At 37.2% G+C, this 10,195-nt stretch overlaps 2 protein-coding genes across 2 annotated transcripts in view; one reads left to right on the forward strand and one right to left on the reverse strand.

Annotated features, from left to right (window-relative positions):
- Positions 1-10,195, reverse strand: part of LOC131313642 (E3 ubiquitin-protein ligase RMA1H1-like) — a 73,222-nt gene that overhangs the window by 17,741 nt on the left and 45,286 nt on the right. The window lies entirely within an intron of this gene.
- LOC131313643 (uncharacterized) lies at positions 4,839-8,662 on the forward strand. Its single transcript, XM_058342070.1, has 8 exons — positions 4,839-5,127; positions 5,213-5,302; positions 6,530-6,589; positions 6,710-6,749; positions 6,835-6,928; positions 7,982-8,041; positions 8,125-8,216; positions 8,366-8,662. The coding sequence occupies exons 1-8, from the start codon at positions 5,009-5,011 to the stop codon at positions 8,450-8,452; spliced, it is 642 nt and encodes a 213-aa protein (XP_058198053.1). The 5' UTR covers positions 4,839-5,008; the 3' UTR covers positions 8,453-8,662.

Consider the following 10,195-nt stretch of genomic DNA (forward strand, 5'->3'; position numbering starts at 1 on the left):
CAAGTAGGATGCGACACGAGCTCAGTCCAGAAGAACAGTAACACGACATGAGCTGAGGGGGCCTCATTCTTATTCAGGGAAGCAAAACCAGAGAAGATTTCTGTCTGCTTCAACTCAGATGCCAATTTAAATAGCGAGCCAGCTGCCTGAACCTGTTGTTCATGTATTTGGCGTTCGTAAAGATGGACGAACCTGGAAAAAAAAAAACTAGCTGGAGAGATCGTTGACGGCATAACAAGTCAATTCTTGGAAGAGAGATAATTTTGCCAAATCGGCCAAATTATTACATACACTACGTGAAGAACGATCATGAAAATAACCCAAACAGAAAAGAAAGAGATTTATTACCAGCTGTTTTCCTAGTTGTGTAACTTAATACATCTCACATCTGTTTTTAGTAGTACTAGGTTCGGCCATGTGCAAAGCACGAATATTATGTGCCCGTTGAAGATGGTTTATTATTTTGTTTTAGGGTAAAGATTAATGTTGTTTTTTATGGTGAAGGTGGAACAATAAACTTGAGGTGATACAGAATTGCCATTTGGATGCTCGTGATCAGTTTGGGAAATGAAGAATTAGCTTTGCAGTCAAGGAAATGGCAATGGTTGGGAGAAGAGTGAATACAAAATGGTAGGCAATGATTTGGAAATCTGGAATGGTGAATACAGAATTGCCATTTTTAAAAGGAGATAAGTGAAGCTAGAATACAGAATTGTCATTTTTAAATCACAAAATTTCCCACTGGAGTAATCATACAGTTGACGGTCACAGGTAATGAAAGAACATCAGTGGGAAAACTTCAGCAAAATCACTTTTTTTTTTATTTCATTTTGAGTGAAAGCATGTCTGTGAGAATGTAGCACAGGGAAGATCAGAGCTATGACATTCGCATTTATAAGTTGGAATTAGGATCACAAAGCAATTTCATAGCCCTCCCAAACGTTGGGAGGTTCGTCCATGAAGTAGGAGTTGAGAGAGGAGCAGATATGTAAGGATAGCCTATGACAGCAACATGAGTTGTATAGCAGCCTCAACATTAGATAATGACGGATGGCATTAACCAAGGAAAGAGCAAGGCTAGCAACTGCAGCTCTTTTACACATACTGCTTAGCAACTACAACTTCTTGCTTAGTGGCATTTAAAGGAGTTTTGTCAAATCTTGTTGCCTTTGAACCTTGTCTCCCATTGTTTGTAAATTCCTCTCCAAAGACATTTATCTTTTGAATGCAACTTGACAAACAACCGTCTCACTGACTCCATTTCTCTTGAAACTTGAAATTCAACTATCACATCAGTTATTTTATACTACCCTCCCAACAATCGACATGATAGAGCATCGGTTCCAACCACCGAAAACTGAGAAGCATCCGCACCTTCAAAAGAATCAATTTGTATGTGCTCTGTTCATGAGTAAGACGATCCATTAGCAAACCTTAATATGACTTGCAAAACTAATATTTTCACCAGTCTTACACCAAAAATTCATTAGTTTATCTTCAACAACTTAGTACTATTACTTAACTAACCCCAACATGATATCCAATACACCCATCGTTCAAAATTAATGCTTGCAGTATCCGTGGAGCAAGAATCATTAATTTCACTTCACCAATGGACCCCTCCGTGGGGTCAATTTTTAAAAAAGGGAGCCTTTTTTGGGATTTATGTTTAGCATAAGGAACCCATACCTCCCACCTTCACTAAAATGTATTTTGCACCAAAATAATCATACTTTCTCTCAAAGTAGCACATAAAATAGCTGAAGCCCAGCTACACACTCACCAATTTCATGTACGAACGAACAAGACAAGAAGTAAAGGTGAAGCTCAATAGTTAGGAACAAAACAAATTAAAAGAGAATAATTCTTAATATGGACAAAAATTACCCTACAGTTAGATTGTCCAGTTCTTTTTTGTCGTTTCTGTGAGTTCTGTCGGTTTACCGCTGCACTAAGCGCACTGCACATAGGTTCAAGTAGAACTATAAACAGTTAAAAACTATGTATTTTGATGTTGTGCTTTTTTCTACCTTCAACACTATATAGATTAAATCATTTTCCTCGATCAATCATTTTTACTTGAATCCAAAACTGTGTCCTTGTCTTGTTTGCAACCGAATTTGATGACTTGGACATTTTTTGCACAATGTAGCAAAATAATTTTTCAAAGGGATGGTAAATGAAGAGGAACAATTTTTTTTGCATGGAGACGAAAGGACTTGGTTTCTCGATTAAATCCTTACTGAAGTAGAATGAACCATTATACGAATTGGGAAATTAGAAGCCCAACGCAAATCACCAAAAAGCCAAAACAATCGTAGGATCTGTGTAGAACTCAAATTGAAGCAAAATATAACTATTATTGGGGAAATCAGAAGCCACGACAGGTCTAACTACTTAAAACACTTATAATTCCCAGGTTTTGGATTCTGGCACCTTCCAAAATGTGCCAACTTAATAAAATTTATTTTTGCTGATCAAAAAAAAAAAAAAATGTGCCAACTTGATTCAGCTTTAGGAAAAAGTTTTTTGGAAAAAAGTTGAGTAAAACTTGTTCTAAGATGTATCAACACCTTTCAGAATTCAAGTGATTTATCTAGATAACCCACTTATCTATATCAAAATTATTTTGGCTAACATTTGCCCTCAAAGTTGTTAAAAGAGAGCTTCAGAAATAGAAGTACCGACACTCCAAAAGGGTACCGTTGGACATGGGGACACGGCGACACGGTGGGGACACAAACATAGAGAGATGCATAATATGATCACCAATTCACCACTAAACAATCTCATAAAGCTGTATATTTTTTTAACCAATAAAGACAACAGATCAAACTAGTGGAGAAAATAAGCCATTCAAATTTTTTACCTATTTGGCTGCTTGAAAATTGGTCACAAATCCTTATCATTGTTGGTGAAACCGTTGACATTGTCGCACAATTTGCCCTCTCGTTGCTGTTAAAAAAAATAAGAACAAAGCAACTAATTATTAAATAGCCCGGTAGTCCCGTTGATTAGTTCAATTTTTGGAATTCAAAACAAAAGCTATATGGATCACACTTTGACAAACATGTGTTTCTTATAATAAACGGAGAAGAGATAGAACTAAATGAATTATAACATTCAATTGATTTTGATCAAAAAAACATTCAATTAATTTTTCTAAACGGGTGAGTGATAAAAGTAAACAAGATTTGTCAAAATCATTATAAAATAACCAAGCAAATAATTAGGCGGGGAAAAAATTAAGAAAATGTCAGGGTATGCAGTTTTTCGATTTTTGTTTACATTAATGTATCATTTATTTTGTTGTCGCATGCTAGCGAAGTCCTACTTTTTTATTCTTCCTGTAAAGTTTGCGTTGTCAAATGGTTCAACGAAATGCACATTAGGCATTTGAGCTGTAGTTATCATCAGAAGGTATAAACATTAAACAACATTGGGTTGCCTCTTTGGTGGGGGGAGTATGTAGCAGACTGTTGTCTGCGTTTTACCTGTTGATGTGGATAATTGATGGGTATTTTGTGGGGTATCACTTTTGAACATTTCTATATTTATTTGCTAATTTTGAGCTCTATTTTATTTCACAGAAAAGGTACTGCTTTTTGTTTTGAGCTCTAATTTTGAGCTCTAATTTTATTTTGAGCTCTAATTTTGAACATTTCTATATTTATTTCTCAAATTTTGCTTTTTGTTTCGTTCGAGTTTGAGATTGCTTGATCTATGCCCTATGGCTTCCCTTGTAAATTTTGGTAACACGGTAAGAGGAACCTTTAGCATTGTGTTGCCTCGGAGGTGGAGCACCTTTGGCATTGTGTTCAGTGGTTACTGGAGTAGATTTGGGAAGGGCTATAAAATAGTTCAAAAGAAGATTAAAACCTATAGATAGACAAAAGCCATCAATTCAAGTAGTATAACCAAGTAGGACACGACACGAGCTCAGTCCAGAAGAACAGTAACACGACATGAGCTGAGGGGGCCTCATTCTTATTCAGGGAAGCAAAACCAGAGAAGATCGGACGAACCTAGAAAAAAAAAAAAAAACAACTAGCAGGAGAGATCGTTGACGGCATAACAAGTCCATTCTTGCAAGAGATAATTTTGCCAAATCGGCCAAATTATTACATAGACTTCGTGAAGAACGATCATGAAAATAACGCAAACAGAAAAGAAAGAGATTTATTACCAGCTGGTTTCCTAGTTTTGTTCTCACATCTGTCTACTAGTAAGAAAGTGTACACATACATGGAATTATGGAATTATTCTGGGAAGTGAAAGAATATGGTGGTGGAATGGGGCATTAGATTAGGAAATTAATTTTATTCAGTGTATATAAACAAATTCGATAGATATATATTACTCCTACTACGGTTTGGAAACTGTTAACGTAAATCTATAGATCAAACCATTTAACATAATTTTTATTTTTTTTAAACCGGGACCAAAATACATTACTAAAAAATCAAACCAAACCATTCGGTTTGGATTCGATTGGATTCACGGTTTGACGGTTATTTTGTTCATCCCTAATAGTATCATCTCATAAAAAATACAATAAATTCAAAACAAGATAACGAATAGATCAACAATTGCAAAAAATAAAAAATAAAAAAATTTCTAAATGGTAAATCGTTAATTAAATGTTGATGGAACCATATTTTGCTAATTCTTGTTAGTATAATGTAAGTATAGAGAAATAATTTTATTGTTTTAATCTTTTCCATGTAATATAAACCTTTGAGGACTAAATTGAAACTTGAGTAATTTTTTGAGGACTAAACATGAACTTCATTTCAACCTATGTTTTCCATAGTTTTTGACTCAATGAATTGCGCAAAACTCAGCGGACTCGTGCCCACCTTTTTACCCTCTGAATCGCGCCAAATATTTAAAATTCTCCAAACGTAAACACCAAATTCTATTTGATCTCGACACCATCTCTCTCTCTCTCTCTCTCTCTCTCTCTCTCTCTCTCTCATTCAAAACGCTTCGCCTTCCAATTCCAGCAATGTCGGCAGCCAAATCAAGCGGGAAGAAACGAGTCTCCGAGTCCGAAGCTTCCAAAACGGAGAAGCAGAAGCGAGTCGCCATCGAGGACGACTTCGATTTCGATCTAGATCTCTCCAGGTCCGTTCTTCGACTCTTCTCTGCTATGACCACGCAGTTTTATCCATTACTTCGCCGTAATCGTTGCGATCGTTGAAATTTTCAGCGACATCAAAGGCATCATGTCGGCGCTGAAACAGATCCGAGAGAAGGCGCACAAGGACGGCCAGAAGAAGAACGAAGAGACCATTTCGAGGTGAAATTTCGCATCGATTATACGTATCTGAGGCAATTTGTTCTTCGTAGGGATGTGTGTATATGAAACGACGTTAAGTACTGGTTGATATTGTAAACAGTAAACGAACTAAATACAAATGGTGTTTTCGTCTGGATTTGTACTTCGCCTTATCTATTTCTTTCGTACATTCCGTTGAGAATCTCCTAGTTGATACGTGCTTCAGTGAGCGATGCATATTTACTAATTTACATGAACGTAATCGTGCGGTCGTGATAAGTGCAAAGGAGCCGAGCCAAGCCGAGCTTTATAGTGTTGGAGCTCAGCTCGATTACTAAACGAGGTTAAAACTCGAGCTCGGCTCATTCGTAATGAGTGCCGAGCCTGGTTAATTTACTTAATGAGTCTCTTTAAACGTGCCAATCCTATACTAACCCGAGCTGAGCTTTTGACTGTTGAGCTCTAATGAGCCTAAAACTCGAGCTCGAGCTTGGCTCGATTACTAAACAAGCCTAGCCAAGCCAAGCCTTAATGAGCTAAGCCATGAGTTGCTCGCGACCAGCTCGGATCGTTTGCAGCCCTGCGGTGTGTGCGTAGTTTGTGTGATCAATACATGTGAAGTTACGTACATGTATCGATCCATGATTAGCGGAGAGAGAATTCTGGATTGGATACACGCATGCATGTAGTGTGTCTGAGAATTTGCATCATGCAAGGGCAAGTGACAAAACCGTGATAAGTCATAGGTTAATGCATCAATATCTAATTATGAGACAGCTTGCAAGTAGATCTGTAGCTTCTTTTGTAATTTGTCTTATCAAATGTGCTTTTGCATTCTATCTCAGATTCCGAAATCACATTGTATTCCAATAGGTGAAATTAATGGTTGGATCTGTGGTGTTCGCTTTAATGATCCAGTGGCCCTAATCGGTTATGGAAGATCCTACGAAACATGGTTGTAGCATGCATTGAGCACTAAGCATTTGTTAATTTTTTCCAATTCAGTGCCTAGTTATTGGCCAATTATTTTGAACTTAGTTGTCAGCCAATCGACATGGAAATTCGATGGTAACCAACCAATCAATTTGTAAGAAGAGGAATACGCAATAGCTCTTTGAAAAGTTGGAAGTTCATATCACCAATATCAGTGTCTTGCTATTTTTACTTTTATCCATCAGGTAGTCTTAGCAAACATAAGTACATCGAGCAGTCATGACTAAAAATCAGTCTATTGTGGCTTTCTTACAGCGTGGCTTCAGAGATAAAGTCTATGCTTGACGAACTGAAGAACAAATTTGAGAAAGAAAGGTGAGGCTGAATTTGCAAACTGTCTTTTTAGTACTAAATTAGTGTAGTTTGAACTTCTTTAGTCAGTCATACTTTCATTTATTTCGACTGTAATGGTATGTTTGTGGTCTCAATTGTCAGGCAAAGTCTTGCTAAGGCACTATCAAAGAGCTCAAAGGAGGTTTGTGGGAGCAAAGGGACTTGCGATGGTATTTGGCATTTTTCAAGGTTGATCTTCTGTTTTCGTAACATTTCTGTATCTGCAGTATGAAACCTTGTTGAAGACTGAGACTGACAAGTTCAAAGCAGTTTATGAGAAAATTTGCAAGGAGAGAGCAGCACATCTGCAGGCCTTTAAAGGTACCTCAGCTAACACGAGAATTGGCTGAAGTCCATCATCCAACTAACAGCACCGTGGAATTCTTTTATTGCTTTCCAGACCATACATGTTAGTTAAATCTTGACGAAGTATTATAGTACTAAGCAACATCAAATATAAAAAGTAAGATTCTGTCCATGCTATTAACTCCGGCCAGTTGATAACATGTTCATTTGCAGGACTTCCAAGTCCAGTTTATTAGTCAGTACTCATGATCATAAAATATATTGTAGATGTGTCCAACAGTAATATCCATACCCTGAAAAAGGATTGCATTTCGCTCACGCTTGTGAATATTTTACATGTCTGCATTCTTCCCCTACTGCCGCATCTAGAGATAAGCACATTCTATCACAAGTATCTGAACTTTGTGGCTTCTAAATTAAGGTCATCTCATCATCATTACGTTGAATCAACAGTAGAATTGAGTTATTCACGTGACTTAGATTTACAAATTCTCGTTAATTATGGAAGCATTATTCTTTTAGTCACTGATTCCTTCCCAAATATAATATTTGAAGGAAATTATTTTGATCCACCCTTCTGGTATTTCCCTCTTCATTTCAAGAAGCAAACAGTATAAACACTGCGTGGTTCTCTTTTTCATTGCAAAATCACATGATTCTGATCTCTCCAATAGTTTGCTCCCCACAAATTGGTGTGTTATGTGGTCAATGCAGGAGCCGGCCTTTTCTTAATCACAAGACCATTTAGCAACACTACTTCTCACATTTGACAGCAATTTTAGTCCTAGTGAAATTCTTCAAAAGGGTTGAGGAAGTTTTGTACTTATGTTTTTGCTCAATAAACTTGTGGCTGATTTAGAGGCGTTGCCTGGTTTAGCTGTTCACTGCGTGTCTTTTCTTGTTCAGTGGTTCACTGGCTGCCAGAAGTATAAGATGCCTGGTTTAGTTCAATGATACAATTAAGTGGATTTCCTGTTTATCCCCTCCCAAAATGCTTAGGGAGAACTCATTGAAAATGACTGATTTGTTAACCTTTATTTGGTGCTAACTTGCAATAGTGATTGACAGACTTTATCTCCAAACATGAAGAAGAGAAGGAGAGGCTTTTTATACGATATGAACAACTGAGTAAGCAACAGGACTTTAATCTTCATCCTTTTCCGGTGAAACACATTCTCGCTGCCACAACTGTTAAATTGAGTTGATTTCAGGGAAGAAAGAGAAGAGTCTGATCTCTGAACATGAGAAAGCCTGCACAAACAAAATAGCTGAATTGGAAGAGTCCTTGAAGAAGAAGAAGCAGGTGAGCTGAATTAAATCATCTTAATATATGCAGCATCTCTCTCTCTCTCTCTCTCTCTCTCTCTCTCTCTCTCTCTCTCTCTCTCTCTCTCTCTCTCTCTCTCTCTCTCTCTCATGATTTAAAACTGACATTTGATTTGTGGAAAATAGGACGACAAAACTTTCAGCATTTTGAGAAAGACTTTGGGTTCATTCCTGGAAAATGCATCCGATGAGGACTTCCCACACGACGAGTGAAGATTGCTCTAAAAGCCCTGCGTAACATGCATATATGTGTTGTGTTTCTTTCATCACTCACCTTAAATTTTCATGGAGGAAGAAAACTTGCAATACTAAGATCCATAGATGCTTCGTATAGCTAGCAGTCTCTTCATCTAGTACTACTATTTTGTAAATCTTCTTGTTTGACCATCTGACTTGATCAAGAATACAGTCTTTTTTTGCTAAGATAAATCTTGTCACTTTTGTCCGGTAAAATGGTCTCTCTTGCAATAACTTGACGCTTCACGCTTCACTGCCATTGAAATAAATAGATCGCATTGTGATATTCGCAATTTTATGGCCGGGTTAGTCCCACCATTGCACTCGATGTTAAGGAAATAGAATTCCACATTGCTTGGGAGTGAAATGGGTGATCACTTAATAACATCTGGGACCTCTCCACTCATTGCCAATTAGTTTTGAGATGGATGTAATTTCTACATGGTATCAGAGCGGGGCCCGTTTCACCCCACATTTTAAAAATTAACAATCCACACCCCACGATGACAGACCAGCACAAAGGCTGCACGATGATAGGACCCAAAAAGTGGCCACACGTGACAGACCTCAAATGCGGCTGCACGTGAGGGGGGATGTTAAGGAAATAGAATCCCACATTGCTTGGGAGTGGAATGGGTGATCACTTAATAACATCTGGGACCTCTCCACTCATTGCCAATTGGTTTTGAGATGGATGTAATTTCTACACTCGATACTTGTGAACAGAAACCGGTGTAAGTCGCACTTTCTTAGCTATTCTTTTTTCTTTTTTTTTTTAGTGCACAAAAACAAAAAAATTCCAGAAACTACAGCCTCTCATAGGACACTCTATCAGCGAATTTGTTGCCTTCTCTCATTGTATGTTTATAATATATATTTCTTCAACGACATGACGATGATGCAATTGCTAAGTGATGAGTACGACAAAAGACCGAACACCCACTTCTCTTTGGGTTCATCTTTAACCGAGATTTTTGTGCAAATAATTTTTATTTTATTTTATTTTATATAAGAGTTTTAATAAAGGCGGCAAATGGACGGGTTGAAACAGATTGTGTCAAATATAAACGGGTTGAATATGGGTCAAGCCAAACCCAACCCGACCCGACCCACTTTCTTTTTTTTTTTTTTGTTTCCCTTCCTCTCTCTTCCGATCTTCCCCCCTCTCTGATTTGTCTCAATAAGGGGATTCATAAAAATAAAATTTAATGATTAAAACTCTCTTTTTTTGAATAAAAATGAAGTAATTAGAGGCTAAAAAAACTTTAAAAAATCAAGTTTTTACTTCTTTTTTTTCATTTCCAAACAATAACGTAATTTCGACGAGGAGTCAGAGGCCGCATCAGAGAATTGTTTGGAAAGCGATGATTGCACTAATTGTACAGTTTCAGTCTTCGTTGCATTCGCCGAAGCCACCGCTTAGGTTTGGATTAAAAAGTCAAGTGGCTTTTTTTGTTTCTATTCAAATTTTTTTGTATTTATTTGTTTTGCGACAAATTTTTTATCCCTATTAGTTCGTCTCGACGAGAAAATCGAAATAGTAACTTTTTTTTACTTTCACCCTAATTTTTTTTGTAATATTCAAGATAAATCCCAACAATCGGCTTTTTGGGCTTTATCTTGAATGTCTCAAACAAATACTCTGTTTTGCAAACCACAATCAAGGACCGATGATACCTTCACTACTTGTTGATTTCACCCACGTGTCAAAATCCTGTT

The sequence above is a fragment of the Rhododendron vialii genome, chromosome 13a, assembly GCF_030253575.1.
Source record: "Rhododendron vialii isolate Sample 1 chromosome 13a, ASM3025357v1".
Lineage (NCBI taxonomy): Eukaryota > Viridiplantae > Streptophyta > Magnoliopsida > Ericales > Ericaceae > Rhododendron > Rhododendron vialii.

Bases quoted from the DNA above. Each gene is read 5' to 3' on its own strand.
- LOC131313643 (XM_058342070.1), top strand. From the start codon at position 5,009: ATGTCGGCAGCCAAATCAAGCGGGAAGAAACGAGTCTCCGAGTCCGAA. The intron at 6,590-6,709 runs GTGAGGCTGAAT...CTCAATTGTCAG, and splicing joins AACAAATTTGAGAAAGAAAG to GCAAAGTCTTGCTAAGGCAC. The intron at 8,042-8,124 runs GTAAGCAACAGG...AGTTGATTTCAG, and splicing joins TATACGATATGAACAACTGA to GGAAGAAAGAGAAGAGTCTG.